The sequence below is a fragment of the Loxodonta africana genome, chromosome 6 (assembly GCF_030014295.1).
Source record: "Loxodonta africana isolate mLoxAfr1 chromosome 6, mLoxAfr1.hap2, whole genome shotgun sequence".
Taxonomy (NCBI): Eukaryota; Metazoa; Chordata; class Mammalia; order Proboscidea; family Elephantidae; genus Loxodonta; species Loxodonta africana.
In genome coordinates, this window is record NC_087347.1 from 49,585,780 (window position 1) to 49,599,254 (window position 13,475).

Sequence of the window (13,475 nt, forward strand, 5' to 3'; positions counted from 1 at the left end):
CATCTCTCTTGGTTCAGAGTAAAAGGGTTAAAAAAAAAAAAGTTATTTACAGCAAAACAACTGTATCATGAAATTTATAACACTTAGAAGGAAAAATATATGACAGTAATGGAAAAAAGTATGGGAGGAGCAGTAAATGGAATTATTCCACTTCAAGGTTCTTACATGAAATGGTCATGGTAGACCGATAACTGAGAATTGCATATTTTTAGAATAAGAAAATAAAGAGGTATAATTTAAGAGCAAATGGTGGAGATACAGTAGAACATTAAATACATGAAGCAAAAGCTAACAGAGCTAAAGAGAGAAATATATAAATCACAACTACAATTAGGGATTTCTTTGCTCTTCTCCCAATTGATTAAAAAAATAGCAAATCAGAAAGTATATAAAAGATTTGAGCAACGCTATTAACCAACTTAACCTAATTGACGTTTTAAGAACATTACAGCCAACATCTGCAAAAACTATGTTCACTAAGCTAGACCGTGTATTGGGCCCTCCAAAAGAAGAAAAAGATCTTAATGAATTTCAAAAGATGGAAATCATATAGACCTTGCTTTCAGACTATAGCAAAATTAAGTTAGGATCAACAACAAAAAGATACCTGGAATATCCCCAAATATTTGGAAATTACATCTAAGTAATCAGAAGGCCAAAAAGGAAATCACAATAGAAATATTTTCAACTGAATGATAATGAAAACACAACTTCAAAATTCCTCAGAGTAAAATTGTGGTTAGAAGAAAATTTATGGACATAAAGCTTATATCAGAAAAGAAAGAAGATTTAAAATTTGTGATCTAAGCTTCCAACTTAAACTAGAAAATGAAGAACAAAGTAAGCTCAGTTAAGGAGAAGGAAGTTAATAAAACTGAGAATGGAAATCAGTGAAATAGAAAATGGACAAATAGAGAAAATGATTGAAACCACAGGCCGATTCTTTGAAAAAATAAAATTGATAAACCCCCAGCTTTAGATGAAAGACAAAAAAAAAAAAAAAAGCAAGAAAGGAAGTACAAAGGAACAATATCATAAATGAAAAAGGAGACATCACTACAGAGCCTACAGATTTTGAGAGAATGATAGCAGAGTATTATGAACAACTTATGCCAGTATATTCAACAACTCAGATGAAATATGCAAATTCTTTGAAGAACACAAGTTTACCAGAGAAAGAAACAATACCTGAACCCTGTGTCTATTTTTTAAAATCAAGTTTGTAATTAAAAACCTTACCACATCCAAAAAAGTTTTGAGCTAAATTACTTCAGTGGTAAATTTTATCAAACATATGGGGGAGAGATAATAATCATTTTACACGAACTGTGTTAGAAAACAGAGGAATTTAAAAAAAAATCAGTTTATTTTATGAGGCCAGCACACCCTGATATCAAAACCAATCAAGGACATTATAAGAAAATAGAGATCCATACAGTATGTGTACACTAATTATAACTATATGAAAATATATTTCTGTACCTTAAGATGGTAAGGTTATATAGTTTAATTTTCATTTTTCTGTAAAATTGGTTGTATGCAGAATACTATTTTGTATTTTTATTATAATATTAAGTCTTAGTTATGCCTGGGTGATTTTTTTTTTTTAAATAGGGTCAAGAATTTGCTCCAAAAAGTGTGGCGATAATTGGTCATTCTATGGGTGGCCTTGTTGCAAGAGCGTTGCTTACATTGAAAAATTTTAAACAAGATCTGATAAATCTTCTTATTACACAAGCAACACCTCATGTCGCTCCTGTGATGCCATTAGATCGTTTCATTACAGGTGAGTACTGTTGCATAAGCACTGACCGATCTCTCCATTGTTGCTCAGAATTAAATAAACAAATCTCTGCAGCTGCTGCCTTTGGAGTGTGCTACAAATTTACCAAGGACCCCTGGTGGAGCAGTGGTTAGGAACTCAGCTGCTAACTGACAGTCTGGTGGTTTGAACTCACCAGTGGCTCTGCAGAAGAAAGATCTGGCAATCTTTTAGAGATTAAAAAGAAAGCCTAGAAAACCCTATGGGGCAGTTCTGCCCTGTCATATAGGATCATTATGAGTCAGAATCGACATGACAATGCAGGACAGTGACAGATTTACCCATGTGTGAAGTAGTTCACATAAAAAAAAAAAGCTTTTGTGACTTTCAACTTAGGCTCAGTTGAAACTGCTGTTAGTTTTCTGTCCATAATCCTTAGGCCTTGTAGGGCTTCTCTTTATACCTTAGGTTAGTTATTCTTGAGGATGATTCTTTCTGGCTCTTAATGTATGTTTAATCTACCTAAATTTTGTTAAGCCTGTCAGTACTCTATTCAAAATAAGCCCTGTTGCCATTGAGTCAATTCCAACTCATAGTGACCTGTAGGACAGCCCCACAGGGTTCCCAAGAAGTGGCTTGTGGATTTGAACTGCTGACCTTTTGGTGAACAGCCAAACTCTTAACCACTGCACCACCAGGGCTCCCAAATCCTTTATACAGTGAGATAGAATTGTTGTTTTTTTTAATTCTTACTATCTTTTGAGTATTGTGTTAAGGCCTTTGCATTATGTAATCACTCATTTAATTTTCACAGCCATCCTGTGAGGTAGGATAGAGCAAAGAGGCAAAGATAAAGTACTTGTTTCTAGGCCTGTGTTCTTGACCTTTGATACTATAGACCAAAAAAAAAAAACCAAAAATCCCACTGCTGTCAAGTTGATTCCAACTCATAGCACAGGGTAGAACTGCCCCATAGGGTTTCCAGGGAGTGGCTGGTGGATTCAAACTGCCAACCTTTTGGTTAGTAACCGAGCTGTTAACCACTGCACTGCCAGGGCTCCTTTGATATTCTACTATCTCATAATTGAGGTATAGTACTATAGAATAGGAAATAAAATTATGGGTAATACTGATGTTGCAGGGAGTTTTGAGTAAACAGTGTGAGTTTATGATTGATACCAATCTATTCAAATAGTGATATTGTCATGGAATAAGAGCTAAGTGTCTGCGAGTCCAACTTTTTACTAAATAAAGTCAGGAATTACCTTCACTTCTTATAAGAATGTTATATAAGTGGAAGAAAATGTCCTTTGTAAAGAAACAATTCTGATTACTGCTCAGGAAATTCATACTTCTTACCCTACCAAAATCTGCATTAATTTGTGATGAAAATTTTGTTTATAGTTAAATGAAAAAAAATGTCCTGGTGACTTCAAACGAAAGTGATTTTCTGAAGTATCCATCCTAATGTAGTAATAACATTGCCAAATTATTTGCTGGAAGTATCTGGTCAACCATACGGTGAAGTTTGATTTTTCTCATATTGCATTAAAACCTTTCAATGACAGAAATTATCGTTTTGTTATTTAAGTCACCTAAATATGTTGTACTACTAATCATAAATTACCTATAGGTTTTTTTTTTTAGAAAAAAGTCAAAGGCTGAAAATCACAGTACTTGCACCACTATTGAGAACTCTTCCTATCTTTGCACTTTGTAAAATTATTTGAAGAATGAACTTTCAAGAGAGGTTGTATTGTTTTAAAGGACAGCAATGGTCTTTATCTCTAAAAGGCTCAGGCTGAAAGTGGTTCTTAGAGTCAGGGTACCTTTCCTGTAATTAGCAGGCCCTTGTACCATTTATTCTGTATTTATTCTTTATTGTGTATTATTTATTCTGTATTTATTCTTTATTGTGTTAAGCCAGAATTAGGATGAAAAAGCTAGTTCAAGGGGTATGAATTTTAAGTTTTCGGCATTACCTCCAGAAGTCGATTCTCTATTCTATACTTGGTGGAAATACTGTCCTTAAGTAGCGGGAAAGTGGCCCTGCACTGGCCTCTGTACTTAGAGGGCTTCTTTAGGCCCTACCCTTCCCCATGGGTGAGGAGTATGTGTGGGCCAAGGGCATCACCACTTAGAGCCAGACCATAATCCAGGTACCTAGGACTCCAGAATTTCTTGTCCATATTCCCCAAGCCCACTTCCGGGCTTTATGTATCTCTTACCTGGATCTGCCCTCCTGAGAGCAGGAATGTTCAACTCTAAGCTTGAGTTGTGGCCAAGGGATGACTCTGTTGGAGGTACAGACAGATCTTGGATATGCACACAAGGCCCTTGTGATACAGGATGAAATCAGGATGGGAAGAAAAGGACAGCATAGCCATGGGCCAGGGATGTGCTCTCCCTGTGTTGCCATAATTCAGTGTCCAGCTCTAAGGAGTGTGGGAATTCTTCATACAAACCTGACCTTCAGCGTTATTTTCATGATATGTTTGTCATGGTAGGGAGAGAAAATATATTTGATTTGACAGTTTGCTAGCTAGATTTTTAACTTTTAAGTATTTAGACCTATGGTATGTATGCTCCATTCACATTTTTGTCCTAGGCCCTGCAAGCACTAGGAGTGGGTCTAATGGCTAGCAATCTAAGTAAATACTACTGAGGTCTTTAATGGGGGAAGTTTCCTGTTCCAGAACGTTTGAAGCCCTTAATGGGATCAAATATCAGGATAAAAATGCATTAAGTTTTGAAAATCAGGAAAGAAAATGAGAACTACTCTACCCCGGCCACAGTTTGGTTATCTTTGACACTTAAAAATTGTTTGCAGGTTCTCTCTCCTTTGAACTACTTGCTACACTAAATCAGTGAAACTCTAACCCTGAGATTTTCCATTACAGCATAGTCCTAAGACTAATATCAATGGCAATGTTCTGATAGTTTGCACTGTAAGAACTTAAATAGTACTTTGTAGTGGTGATTGGCTACAATGAAGAATCACTCAGTCTCATAAGCAGAGACACTGTTGTGATGATGGTGGTCTATAACTCTTTAGCATAATAAACTCTTTGGGAGAGTTTTAGAGTTTCCTTGCTACTTTGTGGTCCATGAATAAGTAGTATCCTTGTGGAGTATAGAGACCTGTCTATATATGGATTTGCCAAAGCTAGTAAAATTTGGATATCTTTTTTCTTTATTGATACCTTTAGTAACTTTAATATTTGTACTCTCATCTACTGGGGAAGGAGGAATATGTATAAATTGATTTTACTCGAAGTAGTGTAAAATGTGAATAACACATTGTTTATAGATCATTCCGATCTCTTAAGTGGAAATTCCATTTAATCTTAGTATTATAGATATTGTTGCAGGAAATGACTACTACATTTTCATGCTTCTCTTTTTTTATTCCTTACCAGAATTTTATATGACTGTAAACAACTATTGGATTTTAAATGCCCGACACATAAATTTAACCACACTTTCTGTAGCTGGAGGATTCCGAGATTACCAAGTTCGTTCAGGATTGACGTTTCTGCCACAGTTAAGCCATCATACCAGTGCCTTATCTGTTGTGGTAATTTTTTTTTTTTTTTAAATTTAAGATTCTACTTAAAAAGTAGTGGCACATAAAAGAAGAAGTAATATGTAGCTGCTTGGAAGTACCTGCCAAGTTATTATAGAACTGTTGTGAGAGAAAGGGAGGGAGGGACAGGGAGAAGGAAAGAAGGAAGAAAAGAAAGAAAATGAATATACGGAAGGAAATGGATGTGTTGGGAGGACAGGGGCATGGATAATTATCTCCATAGGAAGTAAAAAAAGATCTTAGAAACTTTGTAAAAATATCTCTTATTTATGAGGAATGGTTGTGTCTTGACCAGAATAAGAGCCTGTCCATTGATTAGAATTGTAAGAATAAGAAAGTGTGGATTGAAATCCAGGACCTCTGGTTATATCTTACTGGAATACTGTATATAACAGTAGTGGAATATCAAACATTTACTTCTAAATGCTAAATTTGAATGAAAGTTTACCAATTTTAAGATAAAATGATTAGCTTTGATAGTATAAGTGTAAACAGAACCCTGGTTAATTAATTTGCTAATTACTCTTCCCTGCTAGGACATCAAGTATTTCTTCCCTGCTAGGACATGGGAATTCAGCACCACTTGACCAAAGAAAAGGAAGACACTGAGAGAAACACAAGGAAAAAAAAAAAAAGGGCCATTACAGTAAATAACACATAAAACCCTACAACAACAGTAAAACAAACAGTAATTTACAAGCAGACACATAGGTAGATATGTATGCTGAATAGAGAAAGGAAGGCATGTAGGAGTATACCCATGTACATAAATAGGTTAGGCTGTTAATGTTTTTACACACATACTTGTATGTACAGCATGTATATTCATACATACAATAGAACACAAAGCGGGCACAGTCATAGAAGCTTCCTAAACAAAACCAACCACCATCAGGGACCGAGTTACTGTGACTGAAGGTTGGGGACCACGGTCTCAGGGGACATCTAGGTCAGCTGACATAACATAGTTCTAAAATGTTCTACATCCTACTTTGGTGAATAGTGTCTGGGGTCTTAAAAGCTTTTGAGCAGCCATTTAAGATACATCCATTGGTCTCATCCCATCCAGAGTGAAGGAGAATGAAGAAAACCAAAGACACAAGGAAATAATTAGTTCAAAGGACTAATGAACCACAGTCTCCACTAGCCTGAGCCCAGAACTAGATGGTGCCCGACTACCTCCACTGACCAGTCTGACCAAGATCACAATAGAGGATCCCAGACAGAGCGAGAGAAAAACGTATAACAAAATTCAAATTCACAAAAAAAGACTAGAGTTACAGGTCTATCAGAGACTGGAGGAACCCCCGAGGCTATGGGCCCCAGATAATCTTCTAACTCAGAACGAAACCCACTCCTGACAGGCCTATAAAACAAACAACACCTGTGAGGAATGTGGTTCTTAGATTAAGTATATGAGACCAAATTGGCAACACCTGCCCAAAAGCAAAGCTGAGAAGGCAGGAAGGGGCAGGAAAACCTGACAAATGGAAATGGAAAACCCAGGATAGAAAGGGGAGAGTGCTGACACATTACAAGGATTTGCAACCAGTGTTTCGAAACAATGTGTATAAATTTTTAAATGAAAAACTAATTTGCTCTATAAACTTTCACCTAAGCACAAAATACAGGTTGATTTAATTTCTAAAGAGAAAATCCATGAGTGTGGTCTGGCTGTCCCTTTTGTCTTTCAGGAGGTAGTGCTGGGAAGTCACTACTTCACAGTCATTTCTCTTCATAGATACTCCTTTGTTCACTTTTTCCACTGCTCCCTGGCTTTAGATTGCTGCTTATTTATTTATGCATTAAACAGGTATTTGTTGAATGCTTATCATATGTAAATAAAAAATTATTAAGCTATTCTGCTATTATCCACCATTTTCTTATAACTGGAGGAGTTGGAATGTAACCAGAATGGATTTGAAATTCAATCGGTCAGTCTCTCAGACCTCATGATTGTCAGTATGAATCTTTTGATGTTGAATATTTTGGGTATTATTTGTTAGAATTCCTCCTCAAATTATATGTGGATTCTTTAGTAAACACAGATCTCTTAATCATATAAAAATTGGATATAATTTATTTCCTAGAGTTGGTCTGGAGTATGATGCTGTACTGATGTCACAGTCTGCAGCTTATCTTTGGTCTTTTTAATCGTGTGTGTGTGTGAGAGAGAGAGAGACACGTTTCCCTCTTTTCTAATCCATTTGACAATGTGTTGCCTTCAGGACAGCTTGTATTTCTATCAGATGAAAGTATTTTACTTCCATGGAATTTTTTCAAAGCTGATTATTTTACTTTTTCCGTCCCAAAGTAGTCTGCGTTTTTTCATGTATCTACATACATGTTCACTTTCAAAAAACAATTGCTATAAAATAACAATTTTTGAATGGTTATTTCAAGGACAGTTAAATGACATGCACGAGCGTTGGAACCAGAAGAATCTTTTAAGTTAGAAACCACAGTTGTATTAGGATAAGCTAAACTGTTGTAATATACACCCACTTAGGTTATAGCACTTAAGCATAATAGAAGTTGACATTTTACTCATATAACTGTCCTAAGTGAATAGTTAGGTTGGTGAGTGGTTTTCCAAGGGGTCATTCAGGGATGCAGGTATATTTATTTTGAAAAATCTCCCTAAGTGTAGATATTCTCATGTCCACCCCTGATTAAGAATTAGTAACCTATGAAGTTGTGGTTTAGTAATAACTAAAATTTCTGAAACTCTAACTTATACAGAAACTATGATTTATTAATCTTAAACTCAACCTTTTATTAAAGTAGTTAAAAAAGTTGGATATTAAACTTCAGTACGGATTCTGTGGATGCTTTTAAAGGGTAGTTTGAGCTTGACGCCAGCAGTAAAGACAAAGGTGTGTGCTCTTGTATGCTGGAAGTATTTTAATATTTTTGGATCACTTTTTATAAGAATGATAATTTCAAAGTCTACTCATTGTAATATAGTGAAACTAATAGTACATATTTCTAAGTATTAGCTTGTAAGAATTTCAAACCTTTTGGAGAATAACAAATGTGCTTTTCTTAAGTTTGATTTTTTTTTTTCTTTTAGAGCTCAGCAGTGCCTAAGACCTGGGTCTCAACAGACCACCTCTCCATAGTGTGGTAAGTAGTATAACTTATTTTGGTGAGTTGGTGGGCTTTTCTCATCAATGCGTTGAATGATGTATTGGCTTTCGTAGAGCTTTATCCATAAATACTTAAGGATATGGGAGAAAGATTAGTGGCTTAAAACTCTAACCTTGGTTCTTGTGTTAGTTTGACTAAGGTCCCCTTGACAACCTATAAAGCATCTCTCAAAGAACTAGTAGCATCAGTCTCAAATGAAGCTAGAGTTAAATATCAAACTGTAGAGTTTGTCATAGTTGTACAGAATCAAAGGGACTTGAGATAGGATTTTCTGAGCTCTTGTAATTACCCAATCTCAAGGGTTTGGTGAGAGCAGCCGTAGTTATTCTAGGGAGCAGCACATGGAAAACTAAGTAGGAATTAGATTTATCCTAAATATAAATAAGGAAATAAGATGCTAAATATGGGTGAAAAAACACACAGACCCTAGTGCCTATTTCTATATGTTTCTGCTTAAAGATTGCCTTCTGACATAGTTCAGACATACACGATTTTACCTGGAGTAGAAAGACAGAGGGACCCTCACAGTTCTACTGTCAACATCCAGAAAGATTTACTTTGCTTTATTTTCATAAGTTTCAACAATAAGATATATGCCTAATAAGATGATTTGTTAAATAATTTTAGAGTTTACAGGGTTAAAAGAAACTCAAATATTAAATAATAAAATTATGCGTGCTAGATCCAAAGTATATGTTTTAAGAGTTTCATTTGTAACACTTATTTTATTCTTCAGGTGTAAACAATTGCAGTTGACCACAATTCGAGCATTCTTTGATCTTATTGATGCTGATACTAAGCAAGTATGTACTTTTAAGCTAAAAATTATTTTAATGAAGTGAATTTTTTTATAGCAGTGATAGATATAATGAATTATGGTTAATTTTAATGTAAACAGAAGCTTGCACTTTATATCAACTGGAATTAGTTCCAAAATGGAAATGTATTTTTATCTGAGAGCACATTGTTTTAATTGTGAGGAAAACTGTGGCAAAAGTTTTAAGTCTACTTGAGAGAGTGGTATACAATAATGGAATCAAATCAAATTGCAAGACTGGTTTGTACTTGAAATAACATTTGGTGGATTTAGGAAAAACGTTATTCTAACTAATGAAGAACCTCAGATAGATAGGTATATTCTTAAATTGTACATAAAATTAATTTTGGTAAATCATGTTTTTCCACTAACTTCTAAGATGAGAAAAGAATTCTAATGCTGTCATGTAGAAGTTATAATTCTGAGTGCATAAATAGTTTATAGTTACAATTTAAGGGACAAATGAGAAATTTTTGATAACTATACTGCTAAGAATCAAAATATAATACTTTCGTGAAACTGAGTTCTGTTTAACAAACTCACTATGTATAATGGACTAAATACTAGAAAATAAAAAGTTGGGGTATGATTCCTGCCCCTTAAGAAGTACATAGTTCAGGACTAGTGGCAGAGCATATATGTTGGAAAACTATGACTCAAAACATAATTGGCCTCAAACATGTGGTACTAAGGAAGGAATCAGAAATAGAAATTTCTGATAATTATCAGGATAAAAGCCAGCTGAAAATTTGAAGGTGGATGGATTGCCTAGGGAGTAAAAATGGGGAGTCCTGGCTTAACTGGAGTTTCAGTAGAAACAGCTCTGACTTACTTGATTGCAGACAGATATGACTGCTTTAAAAAAAAAAAAATTCCAAACTAGTTTAGCACTAGACTGAATAGATGGAAGTATAAACTTTGCATCAATGAAGATATAAGTTCCACTGTCCTCTACTCTAGTCACACCTTACCTAGAGAACTGTATTCGATTTTGTGTACCACATTTTAAGGGCAACATCAAGTTAATCCAGGGGAGATGATCAGGATGCTGAAGGGACTGAAAGTTTGATGAAACACAGTTGATGTATTTGAAGTTGTCTAATCTGTAGAAGAAGTATTTATGTTGGTGGGAGGCATAACAGCCTTCAAATTTTCTCAAGTATCATAGTGACAGGGCGTCAGATATGTGCTCTGATGCTACACGTGCCCCAATCGCATATATCATTGTAACAGGGCATTAGATATGTACTCTGAACAGGGCAGAACATTCTTCTGATAAGAGTTGTTAATTGGAATGTATTATCTTGCAAAGTAACAAGTTAGAAATCTTTGAGCAAAGGATGAGTAATTTCCTAAGAGATTTGAAAAGGTTAGTAAACGCGGGTCCTCATCCAAGCTTTGTTATTATTTCACTGAGTGGTTGCTGAGAAAAATCACTTAAGCTGTCAGGGCTTCAATGCTTAAACTAGAGAATTGAATGGAGTGATAGATTCCAAATGGATTTTATACATCACTAAAATTTTCTTTAAAGTGAAGGGCTGACATAAAGTTGCCAACTTTTTATTTTGCTAGAACACTTAAAAAATAGACAACCCAAAAAACCTCGCTGTCTGTTCTCATTATAATTTCATTAAAGAAAGGATATTTTGAAACAGAGTAGAACAGAATAAAGGAGAATCATTTATAAGAAAGGATAGTTGATGATTTATATTTTCTCTAGTGACTGGTGAAATAACCAGTGAAATCTTTGTTGTGTGATTGGCACTGGCCTAAGTTTGGAAACTAGTGTGTTAGAGTCACTAGACCAGAGGATTTCTTAAGTTCTCTTATGGTTCCAAGAGTATTTAAAATATGTTTTTTTCTGAACTGTTACTTGAGAGGCACTATTGCCTAATGAAGTAAGAGCCTGGAGTCAGTCTGCTTGCGTTTGAATTCCAGCCCAGACTCTTAATAACCATGTGACCTTAGGCACGTTCCCTAATTTCTCTGTGTTTTAGTTTCTTCATATTTAAAATACAGATTAAAAAGTTATTATTTCCTAGAGTTCTTGTGATGATTAAATGAGTTAATTAATACATGTCAAGCACTTAGAACAATACCTGGCCCAGAGTAAGTAAATACTGGCTTTGTCATTATCACTTGTAGCAGAGTTTCATTGAACTGTTGTTATTAGGTGCCATCCAGTTGATTTTTAACTTATAATGACCCCATGTGAAACTGTCCTAGAGGGTTTTCTTGGCTGTAATCTCTACAGAAGGAGATCACCAGGTCTTTATCCTGTGAACTGTCATTAAAAAAAAAAACAAAACCAAACCTCTTGCTGTCTAGTCGATTCCGACTCATAGCGACCCTATGGGATAGAGTAGAACTGCAGCATAGAGTTTCCAAGGAGTCCCTGGTGGATTTGAACTGCTGACCCTTTGGTTAACAGCCGTAGTACTTAACCACTATGCCACCAGGGTTTCCTGAACTGTCATAGTGGATATAAAATAATAGAATTATTAATATTTTTTCTAGATAACTCAGAATTCCAAGAAGAAATTGTCAGTTTTGAATCACCACTTTATAAGACACCCAGCAAAACACTTTGAGGAAAATCCAGCAATAATTTCTGATTTAACAGGTTGGTGGTAATAACATGTTTTAAACTTAGAGTTCTTGATGGTTTTTGTTCTTAGCAGATAAAGTCTTTGAAACGGTGATACTTCAGGTATTATGGTCCTCTTAATTTCTCTATGATGGTGCTCAGGAGTTTCTTGGTAAAGGAAGGGGAAAAGTAGAAAAACAACTTGTAAGATGTTGCTGGTAAAAATTTTGTCATGAAAGTAACATGACAAATAGAGAAATGAAAAAGAGGTAAATGTTCTCCTGACAGTCACATAAATTAAGTGCTATATTATTCCTGGTTCCTTTCAGTTTCTTAGTATCAGTCATTCTTCAGTCTTCTTTTGGATTATGAGCATATCTTTTGCTGGTAAATTTTATGTTTTAAATATAATAACACCTGTCTAATCTCTTTTTAATCTGCCTAACTTTCCTTGTATGGAAAATAAAATACTAATTGTCTTCTATTGATACTTCCTTAGAGATACCAAATGTATTTAAAATGCGCTACTTGCTGTGAATGTTAGCTGTTGATGAGCATGTAGAGAATATCTCACTATATTTTCTGTTTTTAAAATAGGCGATTTTGAGGAAGCAATTTCTTTTTAATGCTGTTATGATTGAGAAATATTTCGATCGACGTTCAAAAAAAGAAATTATGTAATATAAAAAAAATCAGCTAAATAAATTAATTTCCTTTACTTTAGTTACATCTATGTGGGTCCCGGTAAAAGTGTCCAAATGGACCTACGTGGCTTACAATGTAAGTATTTTGCAAATGAATTTTTTTTACTTCAAAAATATTTTAGTATTTATTTTTAAACGCCAGTGGCTCCTTAAAAACACACACATACACACACCATTTACCCACTTTAAAACAATTTAACAATAATTCCTTAATAATCAGTGTTCAAATCAGTGTTCAAATTTCCAGTTGTATTATAATTGCGAAATTATTTTGTTGTTTTCTGCTTTTCAGTCTGTTTAATTCAGGATCCAAGTAAGGTTCACACATTGTTATCGGTTGATGTATCTCTTGTTCAGTCCTCTTTTAATCTTTAGTACTTCATTCATCCCCTTTCTTTTCCTTGTAGTCTATTTGTTAAAGAAATCGGGTTGTCCTATAGAGTTTCACAGTTTGGATTTTGCTGATAGCATCATTCAATATGTTCTTATGCCCACTATTTTCCTGTGAATTACTAGTTGGATCTAGAGCCTTGATCATATTCAGGTTTCTGAAAAATGCCTGGAATCATAGATTTGTTAGGGAATGCAAAATGATGATGGTTATTTTATTATTTCTTTTTCATTTATTGACTAGAATATATAGAAAAACTTAAATCTACTAAATTTGTCAAGACTGGTATAAACCATAAAGGAAAAGAATAATAATTGTTTAGATCTTTGAATCTTACCTTATGTTTGTTTACTGGTTATCAGAATAGTAAGTTCAATAAACCAGCCTTGTCCATCAGTAACCAATTAAAGATTGGGTTATTTTTTGCAAATATAATTATGAACTCATTGATTTAAACATTTTGTGTTTCAGGTCATTG

The 13,475-nt window shown here is 34.6% G+C and overlaps 1 protein-coding gene across 5 annotated transcripts in view; it reads left to right on the forward strand.

The window, feature by feature from the left end:
- The window catches only part of PGAP1 (post-GPI attachment to proteins inositol deacylase 1), a 71,726-nt gene that overhangs the window by 14,496 nt on the left and 43,755 nt on the right, over window positions 1-13,475 (forward strand). For all 5 annotated transcript variants that reach the window (XM_003406156.4, XM_023542627.2, XM_023542622.2 and 2 more), the window contains 6 exons: window positions 1,615-1,786; window positions 5,182-5,339; window positions 8,422-8,474; window positions 9,235-9,301; window positions 11,833-11,938; window positions 12,627-12,682. In XM_003406156.4, the coding sequence (XP_003406204.1) occupies window positions 1,615-1,786; window positions 5,182-5,339; window positions 8,422-8,474; window positions 9,235-9,301; window positions 11,833-11,938; window positions 12,627-12,682 (612 nt within the window). The remainder of the gene's footprint in view (window positions 1-1,614; window positions 1,787-5,181; window positions 5,340-8,421; window positions 8,475-9,234; window positions 9,302-11,832; window positions 11,939-12,626; window positions 12,683-13,475) is intronic.